The 27,185-nt window shown below is 39.7% G+C and overlaps 1 protein-coding gene across 2 annotated transcripts in view; it reads right to left on the bottom strand.

Annotated features, from left to right (window-relative positions):
* Nucleotides 1-27,185, bottom strand: part of NAV3 (neuron navigator 3) — a gene marked incomplete at its 5' end in the record, with an annotated part of 246,791 nt that overhangs the window by 123,164 nt on the left and 96,442 nt on the right. For both annotated transcript variants that reach the window (XM_081330387.1, XM_081330388.1), the window contains 2 exons: nucleotides 4,596-4,664; nucleotides 21,213-21,396. In XM_081330387.1, the coding sequence (XP_081186513.1) occupies nucleotides 4,596-4,664; nucleotides 21,213-21,396 (253 nt within the window). The remainder of the gene's footprint in view (nucleotides 1-4,595; nucleotides 4,665-21,212; nucleotides 21,397-27,185) is intronic.

The following is a 27,185-nucleotide window of genomic DNA, read 5'->3' as shown; positions in this document are numbered from 1 at the left end:
AAATCCCTGTATTAAAATGATCCATCCACCACAGTTCCAGTTAAATATTGCATTTGTTGGTGTTTGCTGCCACCATCTGAAATTTCCTGGTTACTAAAGATAATAAAAATTCCATTGTCTACAACTCACATTATGCTATGTATATTTCATGGCCTGGTTTAGTAATAAAAAAAATTTTTTAGACAACTTTAAATTATGTCCATAAATGTAGAGATTTTGCAGCATCAATAGAATTTTACTAATATTGAAGTCAGATACTTTTATTAAAAACCAAAACAAAAACCCTATCACCATTAGTAATAACTGAAAAATAACACAGCATAACTAGAAAAAGCATGCTTTTAATATTTCTCAATGCCTTCCTTTTAACTATATCCCCTCCAGAAAACCCTGATATTTGTCTACACCAAAAAATCAGTCTTGAATTGCAACTGTTTAGCTAATATTTCTGTAATGTATTGGGCTTTGTCTTATCAAAGAGTATCACATGGGGTTAATTGCTGGAAGGTTGCTTAAGCAGGGAAGCTGGCTAACGGCTCCCAACTCCTCAGACAACCCATCTCCAGCGCTGCCATTGGCTGCTTCTAGGGCGGCAATAGGTTGCTTTAAACCTATTGGCCACTACCTAGGGGCCAGGGTATAAATAGCTACATTCACAGACCTGTTTCTTAGTTCAGTTCCTGTAAGCAAATAAAGAATGATTCTTGCTGAACTCACTCACCTCATCTCTTCAATCAAGCACAGAACCCAGTATATAACAATTTCCATTTAAGATTTGATTGTTATGATATAAAGTGCAGTGTTATATGTCTAAGTGTGCAGCTTTCAGGAGGATATGTTCTGAAGATCAGTCTGATGTGTTTTTTTTTATTATTTTTGTCTATGCTACAAGAAGAGCAGATTTTTTTCATTTCTGGAATTTTTTTTAGATACAGAAATTTTATGGTCTATGGAAACAGTCTTCAACTACCAATTCAATTATATTTGAGTATATTAAAATCCCTGTGAAATTCATTGCTTAACAACCCTAATCCTAAGGAAAAATTGCCTTTTGAATAGTGGATTTTAAATAGATTTTAATAGATTTTAAATTACTTTCAGGAAAACTATATACATATAATTCATGCAAATGTTTACTAACCTAAATATAGGTTATATTTCACAATATAGAAATCGAATAAATAAATATATAACTCCATTTATAGATATTCCACCCACAGAATCATTTTAAGCAACAAAGGAAATGCAAAGTTTAAAGTAACAATAATATACAAAAAAAATGTACTTTTGATTAGAAGTTTACAAAACACCCTTAAAAATTTATAGTGTTGGAAAAACAACAACTGTTAATTTCCAGGCAGAACAAATTGCAAATGAGACAAGAAAGTCCTAAGAAATTAGAATGAAAACCTACGACCACAGGTGCACAACAACTGCACTCTGGTATAGCTCATTTGGTGTTATCTTAGCAACTGAGACAGAATGACTTAATCATGGACTACCCAACTGATAGTTCATTGCCAGTAATGAACTGTTTTTCAAGGAATACACATAATCAACACAGACTGAACACAAAAGGAGGAACCAGGTGTCTTCCTTTAGGAAATAAATGAACTGCAAGTAGTAATTCTAAGTAAGAAAACCACAAAACTTGGCAGAGTGACAGGGTTATACATTGACATCCAGGCTATTTAGAGCTGTACCATTTATACTCAAAGTATGTTCTGTTTCTAGTCCCTTTCACAGAAATTATGCTTTCCCCCAAATACTTTATTTCATTAAAATCTTTTTAAGTGTCTTTGACATGCACTAGAAAAGCACAAACTGTTTTTATTCCAGTGCACTTTCAATATTCAGCATAAATACAATAGCTAACCAGATTGACAGGGATTCTTGAGTCAAGGAGGAGTATTTCCTATTCCAGCTTAGATATTTCAGGATCTCAATCTATTTTACTTGTAGAATGTGTGCTTTAGTGCAAAGCTAGAGTCTTTTCTAACAGCTCTTCCTTTATGTAAAAAATGATAATGGAAAACAAATTAGAAGACAGTTGTGCACCTCTATTCTCAAGTTCAAAGGGCTGGTTTCTTTTTAAAATACAGAATTGTAGTGTTCCAGAGTAAACACTAGTACACAATTCAGTTTCTCCTCTTTCAGGCTAGGACAATAAATGAAGAAGATGGGGGAGGGGGTTAAGTTGGATGAGAACTCTACTAATCAATTAACCAAATGTATTTTTTACTGAATATAATGTATGAACCTACCATTTTGGTTTGGTAGTAGGTTCAAAATTAAACATACACGGTTTATTCAATAAACCAAGGTAAAAGAAAAAAAACAAATACCGTGTTTCCCCAAAAATAAGACTCAATCTTATTTTTTTCTTTTTGACCAAAAGACTCATTAGGGCTTATTTTTGGGAGATGTCTTATTTTGCAGCTGCCCACCCACTCCATCCCAGCGTCTGGTTGCTTGTGTCCACAATGGGACAGGAGACCATGCGCTGCACCAGTGTCACTCCCACAAGGTGAAGCGAGGCAAGTGGAGGGATGAAACTCTCCCATGTACCCCACACCTCTTACCTCAGGGCCCCACACACAGGCCACTCCTCGCTTGGTGACTTCCCTGCCCTTTCAATGACCCAGCTGCTTCTTCCCTTTCATTCCCCTCCTGAACCAGCTGTCATACTACAGAGGATGGGTGAGGGAGGTTTGGTCCCCTTATCTGTTCCCCTCTGCCATTTTGGAGTGAGGGGGGAGTGATGGTGAAAGGCTCTGATGCCACTATGGAACAGCCATGTCTGCCACTGGAGGGGCTTTCTTTAGTCCTGCAGATGAACTGCCCAGTGGCAGCCCCCATCTCCTCTTCCACCAACTCTCCCATGGCTTGTACCATGACTGGGTGGCACAAGCCTCTCCTGCCACCTCCCTCCGCCTGCCAGACACCCACTGAAGAAGTCCGCTCACTCTGTCCCATCGTCTGCTTGCCCACAGCCACATTGACTTACAGGGCTTCCCAGGGCAGATGCTTGGGAGGTGAGAACAGCGCTGGTGGAACACGCCTTCAGGCAAGGAGGACAGTGATGTGGACAGGCAGAGACCCTTTTCTTCCCTGCTGCCCCCCTCTACCTGCCATACACATGTGGCAGGTTGTGGGTAGCCTGGCTGTAGGGGCCCTGAGGTAAGTTGGTGTAGAGCATGAGGAGCAGCTCCACCCTCCTCACACTGCTTCGCCTTAACTCATGGTGGTGGCACTGGTGTGACAAGTGGTCTCCTGCCCCGCTGTGGCAGCAAGCAACCAGATGGTGGGACAGAGGGGGGGGCTCTTAACTAGGGCTTATTTTTGGTGTAGGGCTTATATTAGGGGCACAACCAAAAAATCAGGTTAGGGCTTATTTTCTGGGTGGGTGTTATTTTGGGGAAAACACGGTATCTGAATTAATGCAATGTGAAAACCTAACAATTGTGAACAGAATAGACAAGACTGAAAATGAGAAAAGATTCTACAGCACAGTTAAAAATATATATTTCAAGCTTTTTCCCAACTGTTTTTCCTTCCAGAAATGCTAGAGTACAACTTAAAATTGTATAATCCTAGATTTGGATGTAGCCAGGATGCAAAATCTAAACCAGGTTTGGTACATGAAATCAAATTACCACATGCTAGACACATGGCTGTACAATTTTCACTTGGACACCTTCAATGAGAGAAGCTTATTTTCTATCTGGAAAATTAGTTCTAGTCTAAATTTCTATTACTCTCAGCTAATACTCATACTGCAGTGATTCAACACTTCTGAAGAACATAAAGACCAAGGCTTCTTAGGTTAAACAAATTTAACCTTCAATTTAAATTGAAGTCAGAGCTTTTGAATATAAAATGCCAATAGACACTGAACAACTCCTCTGAAATATTTGTTACTTTGCTAAGCTGCAACATAAGGATATCTCTATAATTATCCTACTGTACATTCTTTACTGTAGTCATGGCCAGTTTTCCACTAACCAACAGGACATCCTGTAAAACCTACATCTGAAATATAATAATGAAATACCTTAGTATCTACATGGCTTAGGCCCGGGATATTTGCAGGACCGTCTGCTACCGGGGACGACTTCCCATCGCCCAGTGCGCTCACACAGAGAGGGCCTCCTCAGGGTGCCATCGGCCAGACAATGTCGGCTGGCGACCCCCAGGGGGAGGGCCTTCTCTGTGGGAGCACCAGCCCTTTGGAACCAACTCCCCCTTGAGCTTCAGATGGCCCCAGACGTCCGGTCCTTTCGCCGCGACCTCAAAACTTTCTTCTTCCATCAGGCTGACCTGGATTGATGATGGGTTTTTAAATATCTTTTAATTTTTAACTGTGTAGTTAATTTATTTTGGGGCTGTTATTTAATTCTTTTTTTAATTTTTGTATTATTGTTTTTTATTGTTGTTAGCCGCCCTGAGTCCTTCGGGAGATAGGGCGGCATATAAGTCCCAAAAATAAATAAATAAGTAAATAAATCTACTGTGGCTCAGAGAATAAAAATGCCAGTGGGCAGTGACTCTATTAAGCATCACTAGCAAGCAATAAATTAGAGATGTTAACTGACCTAGAAGGCTTTTTTTGACTGGTTGCAATTCCACTGTGATTAGACTGAGTTGTATATCTGGCTGTCAGACTGCATGAGAAGAAACAGAGAAACTGAATTAAAGAATGTTGAATATGCATAAAAAGCACAAACTTACCACCAACTGATGAGTTAATACAGGACATGGACAGAACATGAGCAGAAAGCAAATTAAAGAATCAAATGTAATGTCAATAGATTGAGAGTTTCTAAAATATAAATGTGGTAATGACCTTCTCTTCATGCTACTTTAGCATGAAGAAACATCCTCTCAAATGTTGTAATCACTTTAAAACACTTCTGAAATCACTGCAGAATTCTCTACCTGCTTCACTTTTATAGTCAAAGGAGCCTTCAGTGTAGAATTCTATTGTTTATATGAACTGAAGATTAAAATATTTTAAAAGATACCCATCCAAGTTCACTAACAGACCATGATTTTTTTCGGATCATTGAGAATGTTATATATCATTTTATGGCTACATAATGGGCATATTTTAGAAATGGCAAAGAATCAATATGACTTTGCCCATCAGCTGACAGCTATGAATGTTCATTATCTTTCTCTGCAGATCATTTTTCTAACTATTTCATACATTCATTGAGCTGCAAGAAGCTATTTAGACCATCCTGCGCTCAATGTAGAAATCCAACTTAGAGCATCAGAAGGCTATACAAATGACACTCTAGCACAGACATGTCAAACTCACAATGTCCCATGACATCACGCAACATATCGGAGCTTTTTTGCCATTGCCGGCAATGGGATGGGCATGGCTTCCCAATGATGCGTCCCGCCTGCGGGCTGGCAGTTTGATATTCCTGCGCAAGCAAGCTAACTTTGAGTACATTCACCACCTTTCTAAGCACTTGGTTCCACTGCCAAAGTGATCATACTGTTATAAAGTAAACCAATAATAATAATAATTATAATAATCTAACTCTTACTGCTGTGGAAATATCCTTAGTCAAGGAGTAGATGATTATTTGTTGTAAGCACATCTCATGCTGGCAACATGGCAAACAGTGAGATAGAAAGTTAAAGATGAAAACAGGTGCTGGACTAGCATTGACAAGAAAAGCAAAGCTAATTGAAAAGTGATGAAAGTGGCAAGTGACATGACTTTGATTGATATACTGTATTAAATAACCAAGGATGTGATATGACTAGACAAATTATTCTTTGGTCAACTTCTTTTTGATTTGCACCAAGTCAGAATGCTGGTTTTAAAAAAAAAGTCAAGCTGAATTTTTTTCTCTAAAAAGTTAAAAAACAAACACTAGAGAGCTGATTGAAATTTGTCTGAGATATATAGAAGGAGCATGCAGGCAGGCAAGGACTGAAGTGGAAAGCAGGAAAATTCTGCTGAACTGAGCTTTATCTAGATTGCTTTGACTTAATGCCTAGGGTTGGCAAATTCTGCTTCTATTAGAAATAGCAAACAAAGCAGTGCTATAGTCTAGATATTTAGCATTAAGCAAATAGACAAAAGCTTGGAAAATGTCAAGAAAAAATTCATAGGACTTGGCTAAAGAACTGTTTAAACTTTGGTATTTTTTTTCCAAAGTAACAGTAGGAAACAACAGTGAAGAATCCAGAATCCAGAAAGAGAGTGGTAAGACAGCTTGAATCAGCATTAATTTGCTTATTTACTTGTCAGTCACTCAATCAAAAACAAGACAAACTACAAAATCCTGTTTCCATGACAAACCATTTATATAAATCAGTCACTTTCATGTGATCATATTTCACATCAGCAAAAGCTGACATTTAGTTTCAATGTAAGAGATAAGGCATGATTTTCTACATTCTTTTGAGAACAGAAAATGCTTCCATGTGGAATTAAAGTTAAGGAGCAAGGGGACTGTGATGCATTGGAGATGGGGACTAAATAACTGTGTTGAAGGTGGTAGAGGTACAGCTTATTTTCGAATAAAATAATCTACTTTCAACCTAATAGTTACAAAACTCATAAAAGCCATAAGGAAGAAAATGTTGATTGTAAACACTACGAATTCTTTTTAGATTAGATTAATGCATTAAATAAATTGCTTAATTAGATTGAAACAGCATGCATAGGACGGGTTTTCTTAAAATTCTGAGTTGTTCATACTGTAGCTGTATAACCTTAATATCAGGTATGGTAGGAAGTCTTACCTGTTTGGGATTTTAATTTAAGGGGTCCTATAACTTAAGAGACATACCGTACTTCCTGAAGAGTGACAAGGAAGAATATTAAACCCATATGCTAGTAAACTAAAAAGGTAGATAGATACCTCAACCCAAAAACAAAAATGTTACTTTATCATTTGTATGACTATCTATCTATCTATCTATCTATCTATCTATCTATCTATCTATCTATTGAAGAGTAATCTCTCCTTTAATTTCCTAATATTCAATAAAATCATATTTATAGCTTTGTAGGTAATAAAGATAGACCTATACATAGAAAGAATTAAGGTATGGGTATATCATAATATTTTATTATATATATATGACACATATCTCCCCTTGCAGAAGCTAACGAAGCGAGAGAGATCCTGTGGCTCAAGAGGTAAAAACACTGCCTAATGTGCAATCAGCCCAGGTTCGAATCTCAGAATGGTATGGCTGACTGATGAAAACTAATAAGTTAGAAATGCATTCCAGTCTCCCTTAATTCTTTGTTAGTAATTTACACACACACACACACACACACACACACACACATATATATATATTATGATATACCCATATATATATATACATATATATATACATATACATATATTATATATACATATATATGTATATATACATATACATATATTATGATATACCTATATATACATATATACATATATACATATACATATACATATACATATAGGTAAAGGTAAAGGTTCCCCCGCACATGCGTGCTAGTCGTTTCCGACTCTAGAGGGCGGTGCTCATCTCCGTTTCAAAGCCGAAGAGCCAGCGCTTGTCCGAGGACGTCTCCGTGGTCATGTGGCCGGCATGACTAGATGCCAAAGGCACACGGAACGCTGTTACCTTCCCACCGTAGTGGTCCCTATTTTTCTACTTGCATTTTTACATGCTTTTGAACTGCTAGGTTGACAGAAGCTGGGACGAGTAACAGGCGCTCACTCTGCTACGCGGCACTCGGGATTCGACCCGCCAAACTGCCGACCTTCCGATCGACAAGTTCAGCATCCTAACCCACTGAGCCACCGCGTCCCTTATATATATATATATATATATATATATATATATATATATATATATATATATATATACGTATATATATATATATATATATATATACGTATATATATATATATACGTATATATATATATACGTGTGTGTATATATATATATATATATATATATATATATATATATATATACATATACATATATATACGTATATATATATATATATGTGTATATATATATATACATATATATATATATATATACATATATATATATATATGTGTGGATCTTTGGTCATTCGGGTTTTTTCCCACATAGAATTGAAGGTGTAGGAGCAACGTTTCGACAGAATCCCATCCGTCATCCTCAGGCTGGTGGCTTCAGCTTCCTTCTTCAGGGAGAAACATGTGGTAGTGGCTGTTTGTTCCTCTTTTTTAAACTGCCAGAGGGGGTGTGTTCTGTGGGTGGAGGTGTGCTCTGATTGGGTGGGGGATTAGGTGTGTTCTGATTGGGTGGAAGTGTGTTTTGAATGGTGGGGGTGTTCTGATTGGGTGGGGGTGTGTTTTGAGTGGATGGGCTGGTCTCAGCTGCCAGCCTTAGACCTGAGCTGGTGAGTTGTGCTGCTTTTGTTCGGCTTCGTGTTTGTGGTGGTGCCATGTTTTTATAGTGGGTGTCAGTTTGCTTATTGTGTGGTTTGGAGGGGTTTAAAGTGGCTGATGTTGCAGCTGTAGTTAGGTTTCTGTTTTGTGGTTGTGCCTCGTTATCATTGTGGGTTCGGATTTGCTTTTTGAATGGTTGTGTGGTGGTGATGTCATGTGATGTTATCATGAGTTTGGGTCTGGTATCATTCTTGGTGGTTGGGACTCTGCAGGCGGCAGAGGGTATGCGGGCCAGGCAATGCAGGGCGGCCACTTAGGTAGGCAAATCACCTTCACTGCAGACAACTTGCCGGTGCAATGTTGGCCAGTCGCGTCTTTTGGCGCTCTCAGCAGCAATTCCTATTGGCTTTCGAGTAGCATAGCTTGTGGGAGGGAGGGAGTAGCATAGCTTGTGCAAAAGCTTTTTTGTGTGTGCGTGCAAAAAAAAGATGCCGGAACGCCATTCAGAGCGTTCAATGAGAAAAAAAGCCCAACTTTTATGTTTAAATCTTATGATTTTAAAAATATTTTTTTTCTATTGTAAGTTGCCCCAAACCTCGCCATGTGGATTGCATACAAATATTATATAATCGGTAAATAAAGGTAGAACATATGTTAAATATACATCAAATGATAATATGCTTCCCTACAAAGTCAATTCTTGTTCAATGACAGACCAAGGAGTTAACTCAGAAAGGCAAGAGGAAAATCTAGAAGAGGTCTGTGCAACTTGTAGAAGGGAAAGGCCCACACTGATAAATTAAAAATCTTTGTGGTCTACAAAGGAATGCTGGTGGGCTAATCAATGATTTGGTGACTAGAGGAGCATCTACAGTGTTGGAGCTCATGGTCATGGTAAGCCATGGAGACACTAGTCAACATCACTTTTAGGGCAGTGGTGGTGATTTTATTACTTTTTTTTAAAAGTGTGTGCTCTGTCCAAGGGTGCTTGGCAGGCTGCATGTACAGGCCTGGTCTAGAATTTATTTTGGAGCATTCAACTATCTAGAGCAGGCATGTCAAACTCATTTTGTTTGAGGCAACTTCTTATAAAAGAATTGCCATTAATTTGTTTTAATAAAATAATTTAAATGAATTTTTCACTTGATTTCAAATTAAATGAATTATATTGGTTGACAATGAGATTTTTTTTTTTAGTACAATTGCCAAATGCAATAAACTGGTTTTAGGTACAGTATATGTTACTGGAAGGAAAAAGCAATCCATGCTGCGTTACTGATCCCAGAGAAGCATTTGCAGGTATGCAGGTATCCTTAGGGTACCATAGTTATGGATGAGAAATATTGGTTGCAAAGTTGACATTTCTGGATGTAATACAGATATTTTGGACTTATTTTTGTTTCTTTGCATGTTTGATATTTTTAAAAAGGCATATGCTACTGACTACGCTTATGCACATATGTAACTTCTTTTGCTAGAATACATGACCACTGCTTTTCCAGAATGTGAAAAGTGAAAGACAAACAGTGAGGGTTGGGTCTGTTTTATCCACCACCACCCCTGAAGCTTTGCACGGGCTCGCCACAGGGCTGTGTGCTTAGCCCCTACCTGTACTCATTGTACACATACAATTGTGTATTGTCCGACCCATCTACTGCGATAATTAAGTTTGCAGATGATACCACCATAGTGGGTCTTATTACAGGTGGAGATGAAACAGCGTACAGGGGGGAGGTACAAAAACTATCCTCATGGTGTCTAGCAAACAACTTGCACCTGAACCTCAGCAAGACAAAGGAGATGGTGCTAGACTTCCAGAAAAAAAGAGAGAAACCTGTCCCACTTTACATCGGGGGGAGACTGTGTGGAGAGAGTTTCCCCCTTTAAATTCCTGTGAGTCTACCTTTGTGAAGATCTTATGGAAGAACAGGGTAGAACAATGGCTAATGACCTTCTGTTACCGGTCTACTATAGAGAGCGTCCTCTCGCATTGTATTGTGGTTTGGTATGCTGGCCTGACAGCCGCCGATAGGAAAGTATTACAGAGGGTGGTGAGCACAGCACAAGACATTGTGGGCTGTCCCCTGACACCCCTGGATGACATCACCAGGGCTTGCTGCCTTGGAAGAGTGAGGAAAATTCTCAAGGATAACTCACACCCTGGGATAGGAGTTATAGGAGTATAGCCAGCCGTACCAACAGGCTGAAGAACAGCTTTTATCCATGGGCTGTTAGGCTTTTGAGCGGGATATAATTTTATAAACTTTATGTATGGTTGACTTGCAAGGCCGGTGTGCAATTAGCTCACATGAGGTAACAAGATGGTGGGTTTGTTGTCACTGTGAGTTGTGGTGGTGGGGGCACGAAGGGAGGCTCAGCCAATCTCAATGTATACATGGTTGTACTTTGACAATAAAAGTCCATTCATTAACTTTATCTCAAGACTAATTTTAGGATTAATCTAAGCATACTTAAAATCACTAAATAATGAAGACTTACTTTCTCTGAATAGGACTGATTTTCTTAAGATTCTGAGTTGTTCCATATCTGTATAACCTTAATATCAGGTGTGGTAGGAGGTTTTACCTGTTTGGGACTTCAATTTAAGGGATCTTATAACATAAGGGACATACTTCCTGAAGAGTGACAAGGAAGAATGTTTTCACTTTGCCCCACACCATTTCTTTTCTTTCATACTTTCATATTTAGCACCTTCTATTGCCAAAGGCTAAAATAACCTTCCTTAGAGCAGGACCACTTTTAGGATATGGCAACATCCAAGTACCACCAGTTGCCTAGCAAGGTGTCAAAAATTTGATGACCAAAAAAAAAAAAGGAAAAAAGTGATAAAGTACAGGCAGTCCTCAACTTAAAACAATTCATTTGGTGACTGTTGGAAGTTACAATGGCACTGAAAAGTGCCCCCCAAGCCACAGCTGAGCAAGACACCTGCCTGCCTGACCGGCAACGCTCTTCCTCCTGTCCGAGGTTTTCATTGTTGTGAGCATTTCTGTTGAGGATTGGCAGCGGGGGTGGGATGGGGTGGATGTTTGGTTTTTATTCCCCCTGTTTGCTGAGTGGTTGCAGCAGGTTTTGGTCACTTCACATGACCCTGGGACACTGTGACCATCATAAATATGAATCAGTTGCCAAGCATCTCAATGTAAATCACAAGACCCTGGAGATGCTGAAACATTCCAGTTAATTGGCGCTTCTTCTGGGCTCAGCAGAAGCACCAGGATCAGCGCCGAGCTCCAGCTGGAGCCTGGTGCTGATCCTGGTGCTTCTGCTGAGCCCTGACAGCCCTGCAGCTCCAGCCATCTCTCGCTCAGTCTTGTGCGCTGCTGCCACCGGTTCAGATCATTCCCCTCCTCCGCTACCACTTTTCTAGGATGGTCGTGTACCACCTGCCAGGTGCCAATGTACCACAGGTGGTACCCATACCACTGGTTGAAAAGCTCTGCCTTAGAGCAGTCTATTATCGGCACATGCACCTCTGTTCTCCAAGTTGTCACTACTACTCTTTAGTCTCACTATCACACCAGATTCATCCTGCCTGCCCACAGAGACAATTTTGCAAGCAACTGGCTTTCCCAAAAGTTCCTACATTTTTCTTTTTATACATCAGAGATGCTTTGCACATTTGCAAGTGGATGAAGTTGAAAGATATTTCACACTGCTGTAAAATAGGGGCAAATTGCTCTTTTCTTCTTCTTTCATTGCACTCCAACTCCTATTCATTCAGCATTTAGAGAATTAGGGCAAAAGCCAAAGTGCAAGAATGGAGAGCAAAACTACTTTCCTTTCCTTCTTCTACATAAGATTTTGAGCAACAGAGAAACATAGCAAAGGACTTCTCTGATCCCTACATAAACTTATCATTAAACACTTAATACTGCGACTAAGTACTATTAAGTATTCATTGTGTAATTTTAACTATTTTAAACAGCTGTCTGTTTTATTTTGCAGAATATAGAAGATAATCTAGTGCCTTTAACTTATCTGAATATAATACCTAACCCAGCATTATTTCTTCTCAATAATTAAAGCATAGAAAGCTTGTTTAAAATGTCAATTTAATTCTAAATAAATGTTAAGTATCCTTAAGGCTAGAAAAATGTTCCTAATTTCTTTAAGTAGTTGCCTCATTAATTCTAGATTTATAATTATTTGAATATTTTATTTACTGTTAATGATATGTCATTCATGACTACTTATAGAAGAAATTAAATAAAGAGAATGATAATTCCCTAATTTGGTTATAGCACAATAGTTTCTTTGAAAGTGTATAATAAATTGATTTCATGCTGAGTGGTTTGAGTTCATGGAATTCAAGTTTTGTTTCTTCAGAAAGTATCAACCTTGTAATCCCATTCATATACTATAATATGCTACAGATAAAATACTAGAAATCATCTATATAATGTTACCAATTGCTGGGATATAGAATAACAAAAAAAAATATCTGCTGTAAATTTAACTCCTTAATTTTTGTGTTTAGCTATTAAGATTACTATGCAGGAAACAACAATGAAATCCATATTGCTCAGAATTATGTACAGAAGTAATAATTTGTTCTGTCAGAGTTGCACATAAAAGGGTGACAGTGTAGAGAGCTACAATGGTCATAAAGGTTAGGGGGGTTAGTCTGAGGTATGCTCACTTCAGCATGCACCTTTCTCTATATGGTCGTCTTACAACATTCAGTGAATGTTTCTATTTAGGATTTCAGCCTTAGAAATACTGGAAACATAAGAAAATTACCTAGATTGGATTTTAATCTATCTTGATTAGCCTAGACAGTGTTAACTTCCCTCCGCCCAGTACGCTCCCACAGAGAGGGCCTCCTCAGGGTGCCGCCGTTCGGAGAATGCCGTCTGATGACCCCCAGGGGGAGGGCGTTTTCTGTGGGTGCGCCTGACCTGTGGAACCGTTTACCGGTTGAGCTCCGGATGGCTCCCGACCTTTGCTCCTTCCGACGCAACCTAAAAACCTATTTGTTTGTACAAGCCGGCCTGGTCTGATGGGTTTTGTTTTAATTATTGTTTTAATGTAATTTATTTTCTTCATTTGGACACTAGGGTTTAATTTGTTTTTAATTTCTGTATTTTGGGTATTTTGATATTTATGTCCCTGTTCACCGCCCTGAGTCCTTCGGGAGAAGGGCGGTATACAAATCAAATAAATAAATAAATAAAATGGAGATGGAGAATAAATTTATTAATTTATTATTTATTATTTATTTTATTAAATTTATATGCCGCCCTTCTCCCTAAGGACTCAGGGCGGCGCACAACAATAAAAATTAAAAACATAAAATAGAAAATTTTAAAAAGAATTAAACAATAAATACAATAATTATATGGCAATTTAAAAACCAGTAAAAATAAAACCAGTAAAATAATAAATAAATAAAATAAAATAAAATTTAAATAATATTATTATTTTAAAATAATAATAAAATAATATTTAATAAGGATTTCATCCTTATTAAACTCAGAACTGTAATTCCTATTTATTTATAACAATACTAATATTTGTTATTGTTCGATATATTTGTAGAACTAAGAAAAAGATTAGAAGACTGGTATAAAACATTATAATAATTAAACATCCTTGAAATTTAAAGAGAAATATTTTATGGAGAACAGATTCATTGGCAGAATGTTACTGAAAATCATAAGTTTAAAGCAGAAACAAGCAGCACTGTGCAGACCCCATTAGAGAAGCAGCATGAAATAGTTCATCCTAGCCCACACAGCACCCGCCGGAAAGTAGCCATTTTGGCATGTCTGCAAGGATTTGTAAGTGCACTGAAAATGGTGGCTGCTTCCAGGAGGCAGCCACCCAGTCCAGTGTTTAGCTTGCCCTCCTTCCCTATAATGGTGTCCAGAAATCTTGAAAAGATAAGTGTACCATGGGTGAAACATGAGTAGGGAGCAATCCCCAGGCCTGAAGGGACCCAGCAGGGCAGGATTGGGAGGAGAGAGGCAGAAGGCCCATTCATCAATTTTATATATTTTGACCCAGTATCACACAGTATTGATGTCAACATAGTCATTGCCATAAACAATCCGAATCTGATGTTGGATTTGAATTGGAAAGACTATTTCAACTTTTAAAAATTCAGTCATAGTATGATGGTTAAAGTGAATTGACAATTCCTCATGTAGGCTTCCATTTCATAAACAGTAATAACACAACTTTTCCACAGCAACTTCCTTGTCAACTGAAGTGGAGAAAAAAGATGATGAATAGCATGACAGAGTTTCAGGCACATCAATACTGCCATCTGTTGGCAACTTATACATTGGAGGCATTACTTTTCATTCCAACCTCAAATTTTTAAATCAGGGAGGTAGGAAGAGTAAAACAATTTCTTGCTTTAGAAACAAGAATGTTGTAAAAACAACAACACCCACTACTGTTGCTCACACATTAATGAAATGGTAGACTTAATTTATGATATTACTCTGGCCCTACTAGTATGGCTCATCACCTGGTATTTTGTATTCAAAATTATACGTATAAAATATTTTCAAGATCTTTCTATTTCATGACTATTTCATTTATTAAATTTTCTGTTAATATGACAAACTTCACAGAGGTGCTGATCCAGTGGAGTTTAGCATTCATGTAACTCCTATTTGAAAAACAGTGTATCAACTATATTGAACAAACGGCTTCTAGTTCCACAAACTAAATGCATTGCATATTTAAAGTAATACTAATGAATTAATCAGATCCATATGAATCTCAAGTTGTTACCACTACTGTATGTCTACAGGTCATAATGTTAGTTTATCTATATTTTAGGATTTTGCTGACAGCTCTGTAATCAGTTTCTGTCTAACCCATAAATGTGTGTTTTTCTTTCAGGGTAGTTGAAAAGTCATCACATAGTAAGAGAGCTTTTATTTATATATTTGTCTCTGTTTTTTTCTCTGTTGCATAGATTAAATATTATTGATCCTGCCAACAAAGAACCAGCTAGTTAAGATTCTTATTTTGATGTCTTTGAGGTCTCTTAGAATTATGACTGCCAGAATTCCAAACCACAGTGGTTTCCATTTTCAAATATACTTCTGTGGTCATATTGGTATTTGACATTTCTTTGGATAAACAATCATTTGTGGGAGGTCTTACTTTTGAATCTTCTGCAATTAAGGTGATAAGCTGTTTAATGAAAGCATTTTATTTAACATTTGTGTGTTCTATTATATGTATCCTTGTCATATAGATATAACAATTATATACTGTAGCTTCACAATAATATACAGTAGCTGTAAATTAATAGTATTTGTGGGAGACGATACACACATGTATCAGCTTAGGGCAGGGGTAGGCAACCTCGGATCTTTTATGACTCATGGACTTCAACTCCCAGAATTCCTGAGCCAGCTGGCTCAGGAATTCTGGGAATTGAAGTCTATGAGTCATAAAAGAGCCGAGGTTGCCTACCCCTGGCTTAGGGATATAGTCCAAGAAGCTGCCAGATAGATAGAAAGAGAAGCTGTCAAGAAATACAGTTACAAATTAACTTGCTATTGTTGTGTATTTTAATTTTATGCAACATTTTGTCATCATGAGATGGACAGCTGGACATGTCATGATTGCGGTGGGTATCAATCTAGTATATTTAAAAATACTGTATGGCTCCTTAATGTATTTCGAGAAGGTTTGCTTATGCACAATGAAGACTATTGTTGTCATACAAAGCCCTCAGCTGATAAACCCAAACTCCAAGAGTAGGAAGGCTTTAATTGTACATATTTTTGTGAATTATAATTCTTAAGACATTTTGGTCAGCATTGGCACATCTGATAGATTCTTGTGTTAAGTGATGAAGTCTGAATTGAATGCTTCATTTGTCATTTTAAGAATGCACATTGTTCATTGTTCTTGTACTTTCTTAATGCAATAAAAATTTAACTTCATCACAGATATCAGTTAAAGATACATTGGGGGGGGGGGAAAGTTCCTGATTTTAACTTTACAGAAACAAGTGATAGTGCATCAGAGAAAGATAGTGTATTTCCACTTATCTCAGACATAGTCCTTTGAAAAGCATAGGCTATTTCCATCTGTGGTGGAAGCATAAACATAAACTATGCTTACAATGGCCTAACTAGAAACAATCACTAAAAGTAAGCATTTATAATTCCTCATGCAAAAGCATAACCACAATACAAACTTGTATTTTTATTCAATAATTCCTCCTCATAACAACAACAACAACAATAAAAAGTTGGAAGGGACCTTGGAGGTCTTCTAGTCCAACCCCTGCCCAGGCAGGAAACCTTATACAATTTCAGACAAATGGCTGTCCAGTCTCTTCTTAAAAATTTCCAGTGTTGGAGCATTCACAGCTTCTGGAGGCAGGTTGCTCCACTGGTTAATTGTTCTAACTGTCAGAAAATTTCTCCTTAGTTCTAGGTTGCTTCTCTCTTTGGTTAGTTTCCATCCATTGCTTCTTGTCTTGCCTTCAGGTGCTTTGGAGAATAGCTTGACTCCCTCTTCCTTGTGGCAACCTGAGATATTGGAACATTGCTATCATGTCCCCCTTATCCTTCTCTTCATTAAACTAGACATACCCAATTCCAGCAACCATTCCTTATATGTTTTATCCTCCAGTCCTCTAATCATTTTTGTTGCTCTTCTCTGTACTCTTTCTAGAGTCCCGACATCCTTTTTATATCATGGTGACCTAAATTGGATGCAGTATTCCAAATGTGGCTTACCAAGGCATTATGAAGTGGCATTAACACTTCACGTGATCTTGATTCTATCCCTCTGTTAATGCAGCCTAGCACTGTGTTGGCTTTTTTTGGCAGCTGCAGCATACTACTGGCTCATATTTAAGTGATTGTCCACTAGGACAGGTCTTTTCAACCTTTTCATCCATTGTACCACTTTTAGGGTATGGCAATATCCGAGTACCACCAGTCACCTAGCAAGGTGTCAAAAACTTGATGACAAAAAAAAGGACTGTTTGAAGTTACAATGGCACTGAAAAAAGTGCCCCCCAAGCCACAGCCGAGCAAGACACCTGCCTGTCCGCCCAGCAGTGCTCTTCCTCCTGTCCAAGGTTTTCATTGTTGTAAGCATTTCTGTTGAGGATTGCCAGTGGGGGTGGGGTGGGGGGATGTTTGGTTTTTATTGCCCCCGTCTGCTGGGTGGTTGCAGCAGGTTTGGGTCACTTCACATGACCATGGGACACTGTGACCGTCATAAATATGAATCAGTTGCCAAGCATCTGAATGTAAATCACAAAACCCTGGAGATGCTGCAACATTCCAGCTGATAGGCACTTCTTCTGGGCTCAGCAGAAGCACCAGGATCAGTGCCGCTTTCCAGATGATTGGTGCTTCTTTAGGGCTCAGCAGAAGCAGCAGGATCTGCACCGAGCTCCAGCTGACAGTCCCGAAGAAGCGCCGATCAGCTGGAAAGCGGCACTGATCCTGGCGCTTCTGCTGAGCCCTGACAGCCCTGCAGCTCCAGCCATCTCTTGCTCAGGCTTGTGCGGTGCTGCCACTGGTGGTGCCAATGTACCACAGGTGGTACCCATACCACTGGTTGAAAAGCCATGCACTAGGACTCTGAGGTCCCTCTCACAGTTACTACTATTGAGCAAGGTACCATTTTAATAAGTCACAATGAATGTGAGCAATATTTTTGTTCATTAGTTGTAATTATTAAATTAAATTATTCTATTTGGTTTAGAAGTGTAATTAAAGCCACAAAAGGCATCTTTATTTATCATTACACCCTGAAGGAAAAAGTGTAATATAATGTTTGCTGTTATATTTTACTTAATTCTAACATAAGCTATTTCCAATAGTATATACATTATTGTAAGTGTTGGTTGTACAACCAAAATATTCACATAAACCAGTGTTGTTGTTTTTTTAATTCCATTTATATCCCGCCCTTCTCCGAAGACTCAGGGCGGCTTACAAACTTAGCAGTAGCCTTCATTCTATGTATATGCCTGCTTATTAGGGTTTTCACACACCCCCAAGCGGCATTATTACAAAGTCAGCTTAATTGCCCCCAACAATCTGGGTCCTCATTTTACCTACCTCGGAAGGATGGAAGGCTGAGTCAACCTTGAGCCTGGTGGGATGCGAACCTGCACTAATTGCAGGCAGCTGGTGTTACTTAAGGAGGCATTAGCCCACTGCTCCACCAAGGCTCCAACATTGAGAACTTTAAGCTGTGTCGACTTCAACTTTCCTGGGAAATCATCTGTATACTACTAGCCATGAAAGCCAGCTGAGGCTTGGCTTGGCTTGGCTTGGCTTGGCTTGGCTTGGCTTGGGCCAGACACCTCTCTCAGCCCAACCCATCTGACAGGAAGAAGTGTTGGATATGTTCATCACCTTGATAGGTAGACAGGCAGGCAGGCAGGCAGGTAGACAGACAGTCAGACAGACAGACAGACAGACAGACAGACAGACAGGAAAGAATCTCTTCTTGTCATGACCTTTAATTGGGCAAAACAGAACACGATAGTGCAACAAAATTTGAACCAAGGTAGCTCAAATGGGATAACTTACAGAATGTGACCCATGATTCCGAAGGAAAATGAAATTTGAGGATGTTGTGACTGTTTCAATGCTACTGGCTGCTGCTGTGCTGCTTTTACAGTCACATTATCTCAATCTTTAATGCTGTTACAATTTCCCAGACCAGTTTCACAATCCCTCATTCCTTCAGATGGTACCAGGTACCATTCCTGACCCACACTCCCCCTCACTCACTCTCCACCTGGGGGAAGGAAGGAAGGAAGGAAGGAAGGAAGGAAGGAAGGAAGGAAGGAAGGAAGGAAGGAAGGAAGGAAGGAAGGAAGGAAGGAAGGATTTCTGATGTTTCCTGCCACCTTCCCACAAGGAAATTCAATTAGGAAACCAACAGAACAACAGAAATTGTTCCCACTCCCACTGTTGTGTGTGTGTTTTTTTGCCATCCCATAGTTATTTTGTTTCTTTGTTTAGGTAAGGGAATCTCTCTGAAACAGTGACCCACTAGATCACAGGTTGTGTAATAAAGTTTAAGGTTGCCAAGTTTGAGAAACACCAACACAGACATTATAGGAAATAAATTTTATGAATATCAAAAAGTGCATGTTAATGATGTTAAATTAATAATAATTAAATTTGACACATCAATCATTTTAAACATATAGTGAATATACTTAAAAGTTCCACCTCCCCCCCCCCCCTTTTTGTCTTTGCATCATTCACGGGTCCTTTCAATTTCTCCAAACATTACTGCTCTCCATTCATCTCCCCATTTATCTACTGTATCTGGAACTTTAAAAGGAAACCTCAGTCAAGCCAGAGATCATATGTAACTGTCCTTTGAAAAGAAATCAGTTAGTTTAAAAGGCATTTGTTTTAAAGAATATTGAAGAATTAGTTCTTTTCCAGGTGAGAAAATACATGAAAATAGTATGGTAAATGAATATATATATATATATATATACAGTTCAGCTAGTTTTAAAAAAGCAAATTCCTACTCATACAATCATTCTAACATGTATGTTTTGGCTCCACACATTTTAAAGGAAGGTTGATACACTAAGAATTTAAAACCAGCAAGAGATTTGTGCAAGAGTTTTGCAACACTCTTTTCTTCATTGAACCATGAACTTAAAATCCTAAAACTCTTAATCCCACCACAGTCCAGCAAGCTTGCCATGTTACTGTTAAAATCACACCACTATCCTTTATATGAATAATTATAAGTAAAACCAACAGAAAATGTATGTGTTTATTTTCAATCCATGCTCTTATCTGAATGATTTCTATGTGAAGAAAAAGATTCACAGTAACATTAAGATTTTGAATGTCAGAACACAAAAAAAACCTATAATTAAAAATAATAATCATAGATTGTGTTATTGCTTAACAGAAAAAGAAATTAGCTAAAAAACCTTTATTCAACTTCTAAATGTGTAATTACACAGAACAAGATATTTGTTTTTGACAGAGGAAACACTGTTTGGTTATACCAATGATATTTTCTCTGTTTTATAAAGTCTATATTTCTTTTTCTAAAAAATAACTGATCCACTAAGTGCTAGAATATTTAATAGCAGTGCCATTCCTGCCATCTGATTGTTGTATTTAGATAGCAATAGCTGGTTTGTGTGGAGCTTCATGATGTTAAAAAAATATGCTTTGCTTTGTAACCTACCTCTCATACAACATATACCATTCATCTACAGTCGTAGTACAAAAAACCCTTTAATGATAAAACTATCTGGAGAAAAAGGAATGTTCCCCAAACTGTAGAGACAACCCTAAATTCCTATTGGTTCAGTTTCTACAACACAACCACTTTACTTTAGGTTGAAAACAAAAGCAATTCAAAAATAGAGGAACAAAATACTTTTTTCTGTTATGTTCAACAACCAGAAATTAAGAATTTATTCTTTCAAGAAAAAAACAGGATTATCTTCTTTACTAATTTACTAATTTCATTAAAATAAGCTTCCCTCAAATGAAGCATTATTGGACTTCAGCTTAAGCAGTGAGTTTCCAATAGCCAGTTTCATCTCGTTGCTAACAAGGGAGAAAAAAAGAAGTTAAATGCCTAAAATATATGAATAATAGTTTACGTGAACTATTTTAAGCAATTAAAGTTCTTTGAATATTTATAAAAAGCTTATTTCGAGATAAGACTTCATTGGCTTCATGGTTTCAATTTTATTTTGAGGAGCTTGAAAAGATTTGTTGCATAAAGAAAGCAATCTCAGGTACAATAAGATTAAGGAAGGTAATCTGACCTACCTGGACTGCATATCTTGCTGGGTTTTGGATTGGCCACTCTCAGGAGGATTCGGAGAATGAGAGATGTGTTGCTGTAGTTCTAGCAAGGACTGATAGTACTGCTGTTGTTGGTGCTGCTGCTGTTTATAACGAGACAAACTAAAAAACAGTCCTAAAATGGCCTTCAAATTTCCATTTCTTATTTCTGCACAGACAAAAAGAAGAAAATGAAAACATCAAAATTAGCTTTCCTTCACAGATATGCCTAATGGACATTAGCCATTGTTTCAGTTCTGCAAACTATCTTACATTTGAATTTAATATGACAAGATTTTTAGGGATTTTTATGGTGGGATCTCATGTTTCATACTGGATAATAGATATAGAATTTTATATCATATATTGAACTCTTATAAAGGACTTACTGGCTAATACCACCAAATGTATCTACCATAAATATGTTCAATAACATTAGTAGCACATAATCATTACTCAAAAGGTAACAGTTTTGTATAATTTGAATGTAATAATTATTTACATTTGTTGATGTTGGCTAATAATTTCATTATTGTGCCTTGCCCTTGCTTCAGCTATATATATATATATATATATATATATATATATATATATATATATATATATATATATATATATATATATAATAGTAAATTCTGCATACATTTGAGAAAAAGTCACGATACATCACAACACGTCATGTGACGTTGCGAGTTTGACACCCCTGCTGTAGACAATCCAGAACCATTCAGAAGCACATCCAGTTCATTCATGTGTTGGATCATACTGGTTAAATGTGTTTCCAAGCCCAAGTCAAAGCTGCTTATGAGAGTTGAATCTTTAAATTTTTGAAGACCAAGTTAAGGACTACCTTTATCTGAACTAATCTCTTCACACTTAAGAATTGCAAAAGAAAGAGATTTAACTTTGCAACAAAAAGGAGTTTTCATGTTGGAACCAGTAAAAATCCAATCTATTTATCTATATTTATCTAAATTGCTTCTGAGAGGACTTAACTGTTTTGAGATCATAAACTTAGATACCAAAATCCCATTGTTAATTCCTAATGTCTAGGGTTAACTATTGGCCTCACTATGTCTAATGATAGGACCAAAGATCCCTACATTCTCATTCATTACTGTATTGGTATAATAATTATTTTTCATTCTATTTATTCAGCTCTGATTTTTATATCAAAAAGATTGTTGATTCCTCTGAAATTATACCAGCTGATATATTTGAGAATTTCATCATAGTTTCTCAGAAAAAAAATGGAAATAAGTTAAAATGTTTCTTATGCTTAATCACACCATCTTTGCGATAAAAAGAAGAGACAATAAAAATCTGTAAAACATTTTGTAACGTATTGGGCTTTGTTTTACTGAGAGTATCACGTGGGTTTTGATTGCTGGAAGGTTGCTAAAGCAGGGAGCTGGCTAATGGCTCCCAGCTCCTCAGACAACCCGTGTCCAGCGCTGCCATTGGTTGCTTCTAGGGTGGCAATAGGTTGCTTTAAACCTATTGGCTGCCACCTAGAGGCCAGGGTATAAATAGCTGCATTCGCAGCCCTGTTTCCCCAGTTCGGTTCCTGCAAGCAAATAAAGAATGTTCCTGAATGAACTCACTCGCCTCGTCTCTTCTCTCAAGCAATGAACACAGTACACAACCCTGGTGACGAGGATGGGATCCTGCTCCTTCAACAGAGCTAAGAGTCACTAGGGGAGAAGCCAGAATGTGCCTGGCAGGAAAGCAATCCCCCCCCGCCTACCACAGCCACGCTAGCGACCATGAGCCCTGAGGATCAGTCCCAGGGCATACGGAGAAGGAGAAGATGACGATGAGCCCCAGCCGTGAAGACGAACCCGAAATGGCGAAGGTCAGAAAGCTGCAAGAATTTGACATAGCTCACCCAGAAAGATGGTCTTCATACCTATACTGGGTCGAGAACTATCTCCGTACCAACCAAGTCACCGAGGATGGCTGAAGGCTGCTACGCTCCTATGTGTTTGCGGCCCAGCCACTTTTGACATTGCAGAGAACTTGTTTGCGCCGACACCATTGGAGTCCATAACGTTCATGGACTTGAAGAAATGGCTCGGCGACCACTTCCAACCCTAGCTGTCGGTAATTGCTTGGCGCCATGCATTTGAACAGAGGGTTCAACAGCTGGGTGAAACAACATCCGAATTCATCGCAGCATTGAGGCAGGCCGCACACCTGTGCCAGTTCTCCGACGTAGAGGAGAGGCTCCGGGACCGGCTCATCTGTGACCTCCAGAATTGAGAGTTGCAACAAAAACTCTTTGCCAAAGAGACTGTCACTCCCAGACGTGTTGAAGGAGATCATGGCAGACAAAGCCACCGCTGGGGCTGTAAGAGCCATGCGGCCCGCCAAAACAGCACAGCACAAGGAGACCGTCCACCACGAGGATGCCCAACATGCTGAAGACTCCAATGACAACACAGAAGTTGACAATCTCCAAAGACATGATGACCAACAACGTCGCAGCGACAAGCAACAAGGGACGACTTACAAGGCAGATCCCTTCCTTAGGTGCCCAGGGTGTGGCAGCCACCACCAACGCATGGACCATAGGTTCCAGACAGCCACGTGCCAGGCCTGTGGGAAGACATTGCATCCATCTGCAGGGGTCACCAGAAGGACTGGAAATTGAATTGCCAGTCGGACATTCTGATCAGAAGAGGTACTGGGGCCCCGGGGCAGTTTAGCATAGGGTTTTGCTCCAGCTGCAGAAGTGTTTGCTGCACAGGAGCTCACTGCCCCATTAAGCCAAACTTTTGACTTCAGGTAGAGCTGCAAGTTGTCCCTTGCAAGATGGAGCTGGACATGGGCTTAGCTGTGTCCATTATATCACTTGATACATTCCATTTCGTCTGCAATCACAGCAAGAGATGGGCCAAGCTCAGGCCATCTGACATTTTCTGACCGACTTCCATAATGCCAGAGTCACAGTCAAAGGCGAGGCCACATTGGCTGTCAAATTTAAGGGGTTTTCTGGGTACCTGGACATTGTCGTAGTAAGGGGTCAGCAAACGAGCCTAATCAGGCTCGATTGGTTTGATGCATTAGGCATCCAAGTCACCGGTATCAACCAGACGCAAGTCACAAGTCTAGCGACAGTATGTGATTAGTTTGCAGATGTGTTTGACTCAGGTCTAGGGACTTACAAGGGTCCACCAATAACATTTAAACTAGATCCTACTGTAATGCCGGTCAGGATTAAACCTCATAGAGTGCCATTTGCTCTTAAACACAAGATTAACAGTCCCCATACAAGGTGGGGGCTGTTTTAAGCCACTTGGATAGCGATGGGACTCAAGTCCCAATTGCTTTCTATTCCAGGACACTGTCCTCCGCAGAGCATAATTACACACAAATTGATAAAGAGACATTGGCCATTATAGCTGAAATAAAAAAAAATCCATGACTACTTCTATGGCAGGGACTTCACGGTCTTCACACACCATAAACTGCTATTGGGGTTATTTACTACAGACAGACAGACACCCCACATCTTATCCCCTAGGATGTTAAGATGGTCTATCTTTTTATCAGCCTAGAGTTTCAGGCTAATTTACAAACCTGACAAAGATATGGGCCATGCAGATGGCCTCAGCAGGCTTCCACTGCCTCAAATCAAGCCAGATCCGGACCCAGAGGCCTGCATTTTGTCTATTCAGGACTTGCCGGAGTTTCCCCTCCACACTGGGGATGTAGCTGCAGAAACTGCTGCAGACAAGATTCTAAGTAGAGTGCTATCCTGGGTTCACACGGGGTGGCTGGAAAACAGTCCTGGACTCAAGTTCCACAGCTACTTCACATGTAGACACGAGCTCTCAGCTCATAAGGGTTGTCTATGGGGCAGCAGGGTCATTGTCCCCACTTCATTAAGGGACAGGGTATTGCAAGCACTTCAAGAAGGTCATCTGGGTATTGTCTGGATGAAAGCATTGGCACAAAGCTATTTATGGTGGACAGGATTAGATAAAGCCATAGAAGCTCAAGTACATGGGTGTTACATGTGTCAGCAGTCTAGGCTTGAAATGCCACATGCTCCTGTCCATAGATGGGAGGAGACACACACTCCCTGGTCAAGGATTCATATCGACTTTGCTGGGCCCTTTCAGAGATAGCTATTTTTATAGTGGTCGACAGCCACTCTAAATGGCTGGAAATTATGTCAATCGTGAATATGACTACTGCTAGTGTTCTGAACCAGCCCTCTTCTGGCCTTGTAATAAGGCAAACCCCTATTCAGAAAGAAGAGACTGGAGAGCGTCCAAGGCTAAAAGGCATCTGCCAAGATTTATTACGCAGTTAACAAAAACACTAGAGCTTGTCTTCTCAAGCGGAAAAGTTGCTTTCAGCAACCAGCCCCTCCCCAAACACTCCTTTTATAGAGAGCTCAGGGCGTGGTCTCCCTGTGCCTCCTCCCGAGGAGTCCCGCAGCCTTTCTTTGTTTGTTCCTGCTCGACTGCCTCCTGCGTCGGGCGTCCTTGAACAGGGCCAGCTGTGGGTCATCTTCCTCCGCACTCTCGGGCTCACGCAGCTGAGAAGAGGTCCCCGGCTGAGGGCTCTGCAAAGCCTCCAAACCGTCATCAGCCGGTTCGTTTCCCTCCTCCCCCTCATCTGAGTCATCCGATACATCGGAGCCGGCTGTCGGACCCACAGGCTGGCCCTGAGTCACAACAGCTAGGACCATCCAGGTGCTTAGGAAACTCTGCAATGCATGGGCTGCCGGACATCATAGTGTCCGATAACGGGACCCAGTTCACAGCAGCAGAATTTCAGGCCTTCTTGAGTACTAACCTCATTAGGCACGCTACATCGGCTCCATTTCATCCATCTAGCAATGGGCAAGCCAAGCAAATGGTGCGCACTACAAAGGAGTCACTGAAGAACATAGTGACTGGGGAATGGCACCACACACTGGCAGATTTTTTGCTCTGCCAGCACACCATGCCATGCCCAGCAGAGCTGCACTGGGGAAGGCGACTAATCACAAAACTGGACAGGTTGCACCCAGACCGGGTGGCAGCAGATGCCTCTTGCCCAAGACCTCTGAGGGGGTTGCAAGTAGGTGATGGGGTGTGGGCCCAGAACTATGGGCATGGGAACTTGTGGGTGCCAGGCAAAATCGTCAAAATCTAGGGCCCTCTCTCATACGAAGTAAACCTAGATGGCAGGAGATTGTGCGCTGCCATATTGATCAGCTGAGGAAGCATTTTCCAGAACGGCCAAAAAATGAGGACTTCACTCCAGGTCCAATTCAAGGGCCTCAAACCAGCAGCCAGGCTGAACAATTCACATGCTCTGACGACCCTAGCAGTCAGAGCAATGGGGAGGTGGTCGTAGAGGGGCAAAGCCCGGGAGTGCAACATGGGTCCCCTAATGGGCAAAGTCAACCCGAACAATACAGCCACTGAGCTAACTTTGCACAAACAATGGACTCTGGGGTGAGCTGACCTGGAATGGCCAGCCAGAGAAACACAAGTCAGCCAGACTCCCTTGGACTCAGTGACCCTGGTCTACCCAGCCCAGTGGGCAAGCTGGTAGACCGGGAGCTGCCGGGATCGCAAAGCTCTTGCGTACTTACAGGATTTTGTACTAAAATAATTGGGCTGTAATGTTGTGTTGTCACTGAATTGCTGCTAGTTCAGGAGAGCCTCTGTATTAGTGAATATGTATAACAATGCTGTACTCGTGCATACAAGTGTCCTGTATTATTGTTAACTCTGTAATTGCTGTACTTATTTATTTTGTTGCTGTAATGTGTGTACATTCTAGGGGGGAGGGGTGTAATGTATTGGGCTTTGTTTTACTGAGAGTATCACATGGGTTTTGATTGCTGGAAGGTTGCTTAAGCATGGAGCTGGCTAATGGCTCCCAGCTCCTCAGACAATCCATCTCCAGAGCCACCATTGGTTGCTTCTAGGGCAGCAATAGGTTTCTTTAAAC

Source organism: Vipera berus, assembly GCF_964194415.1.
Source record: "Vipera berus genome assembly, chromosome: 6".
NCBI lineage: Eukaryota > Metazoa > Chordata > Lepidosauria > Squamata > Viperidae > Vipera > Vipera berus.
This window is presented reverse-complemented; position numbering and strand designations above follow the sequence as displayed.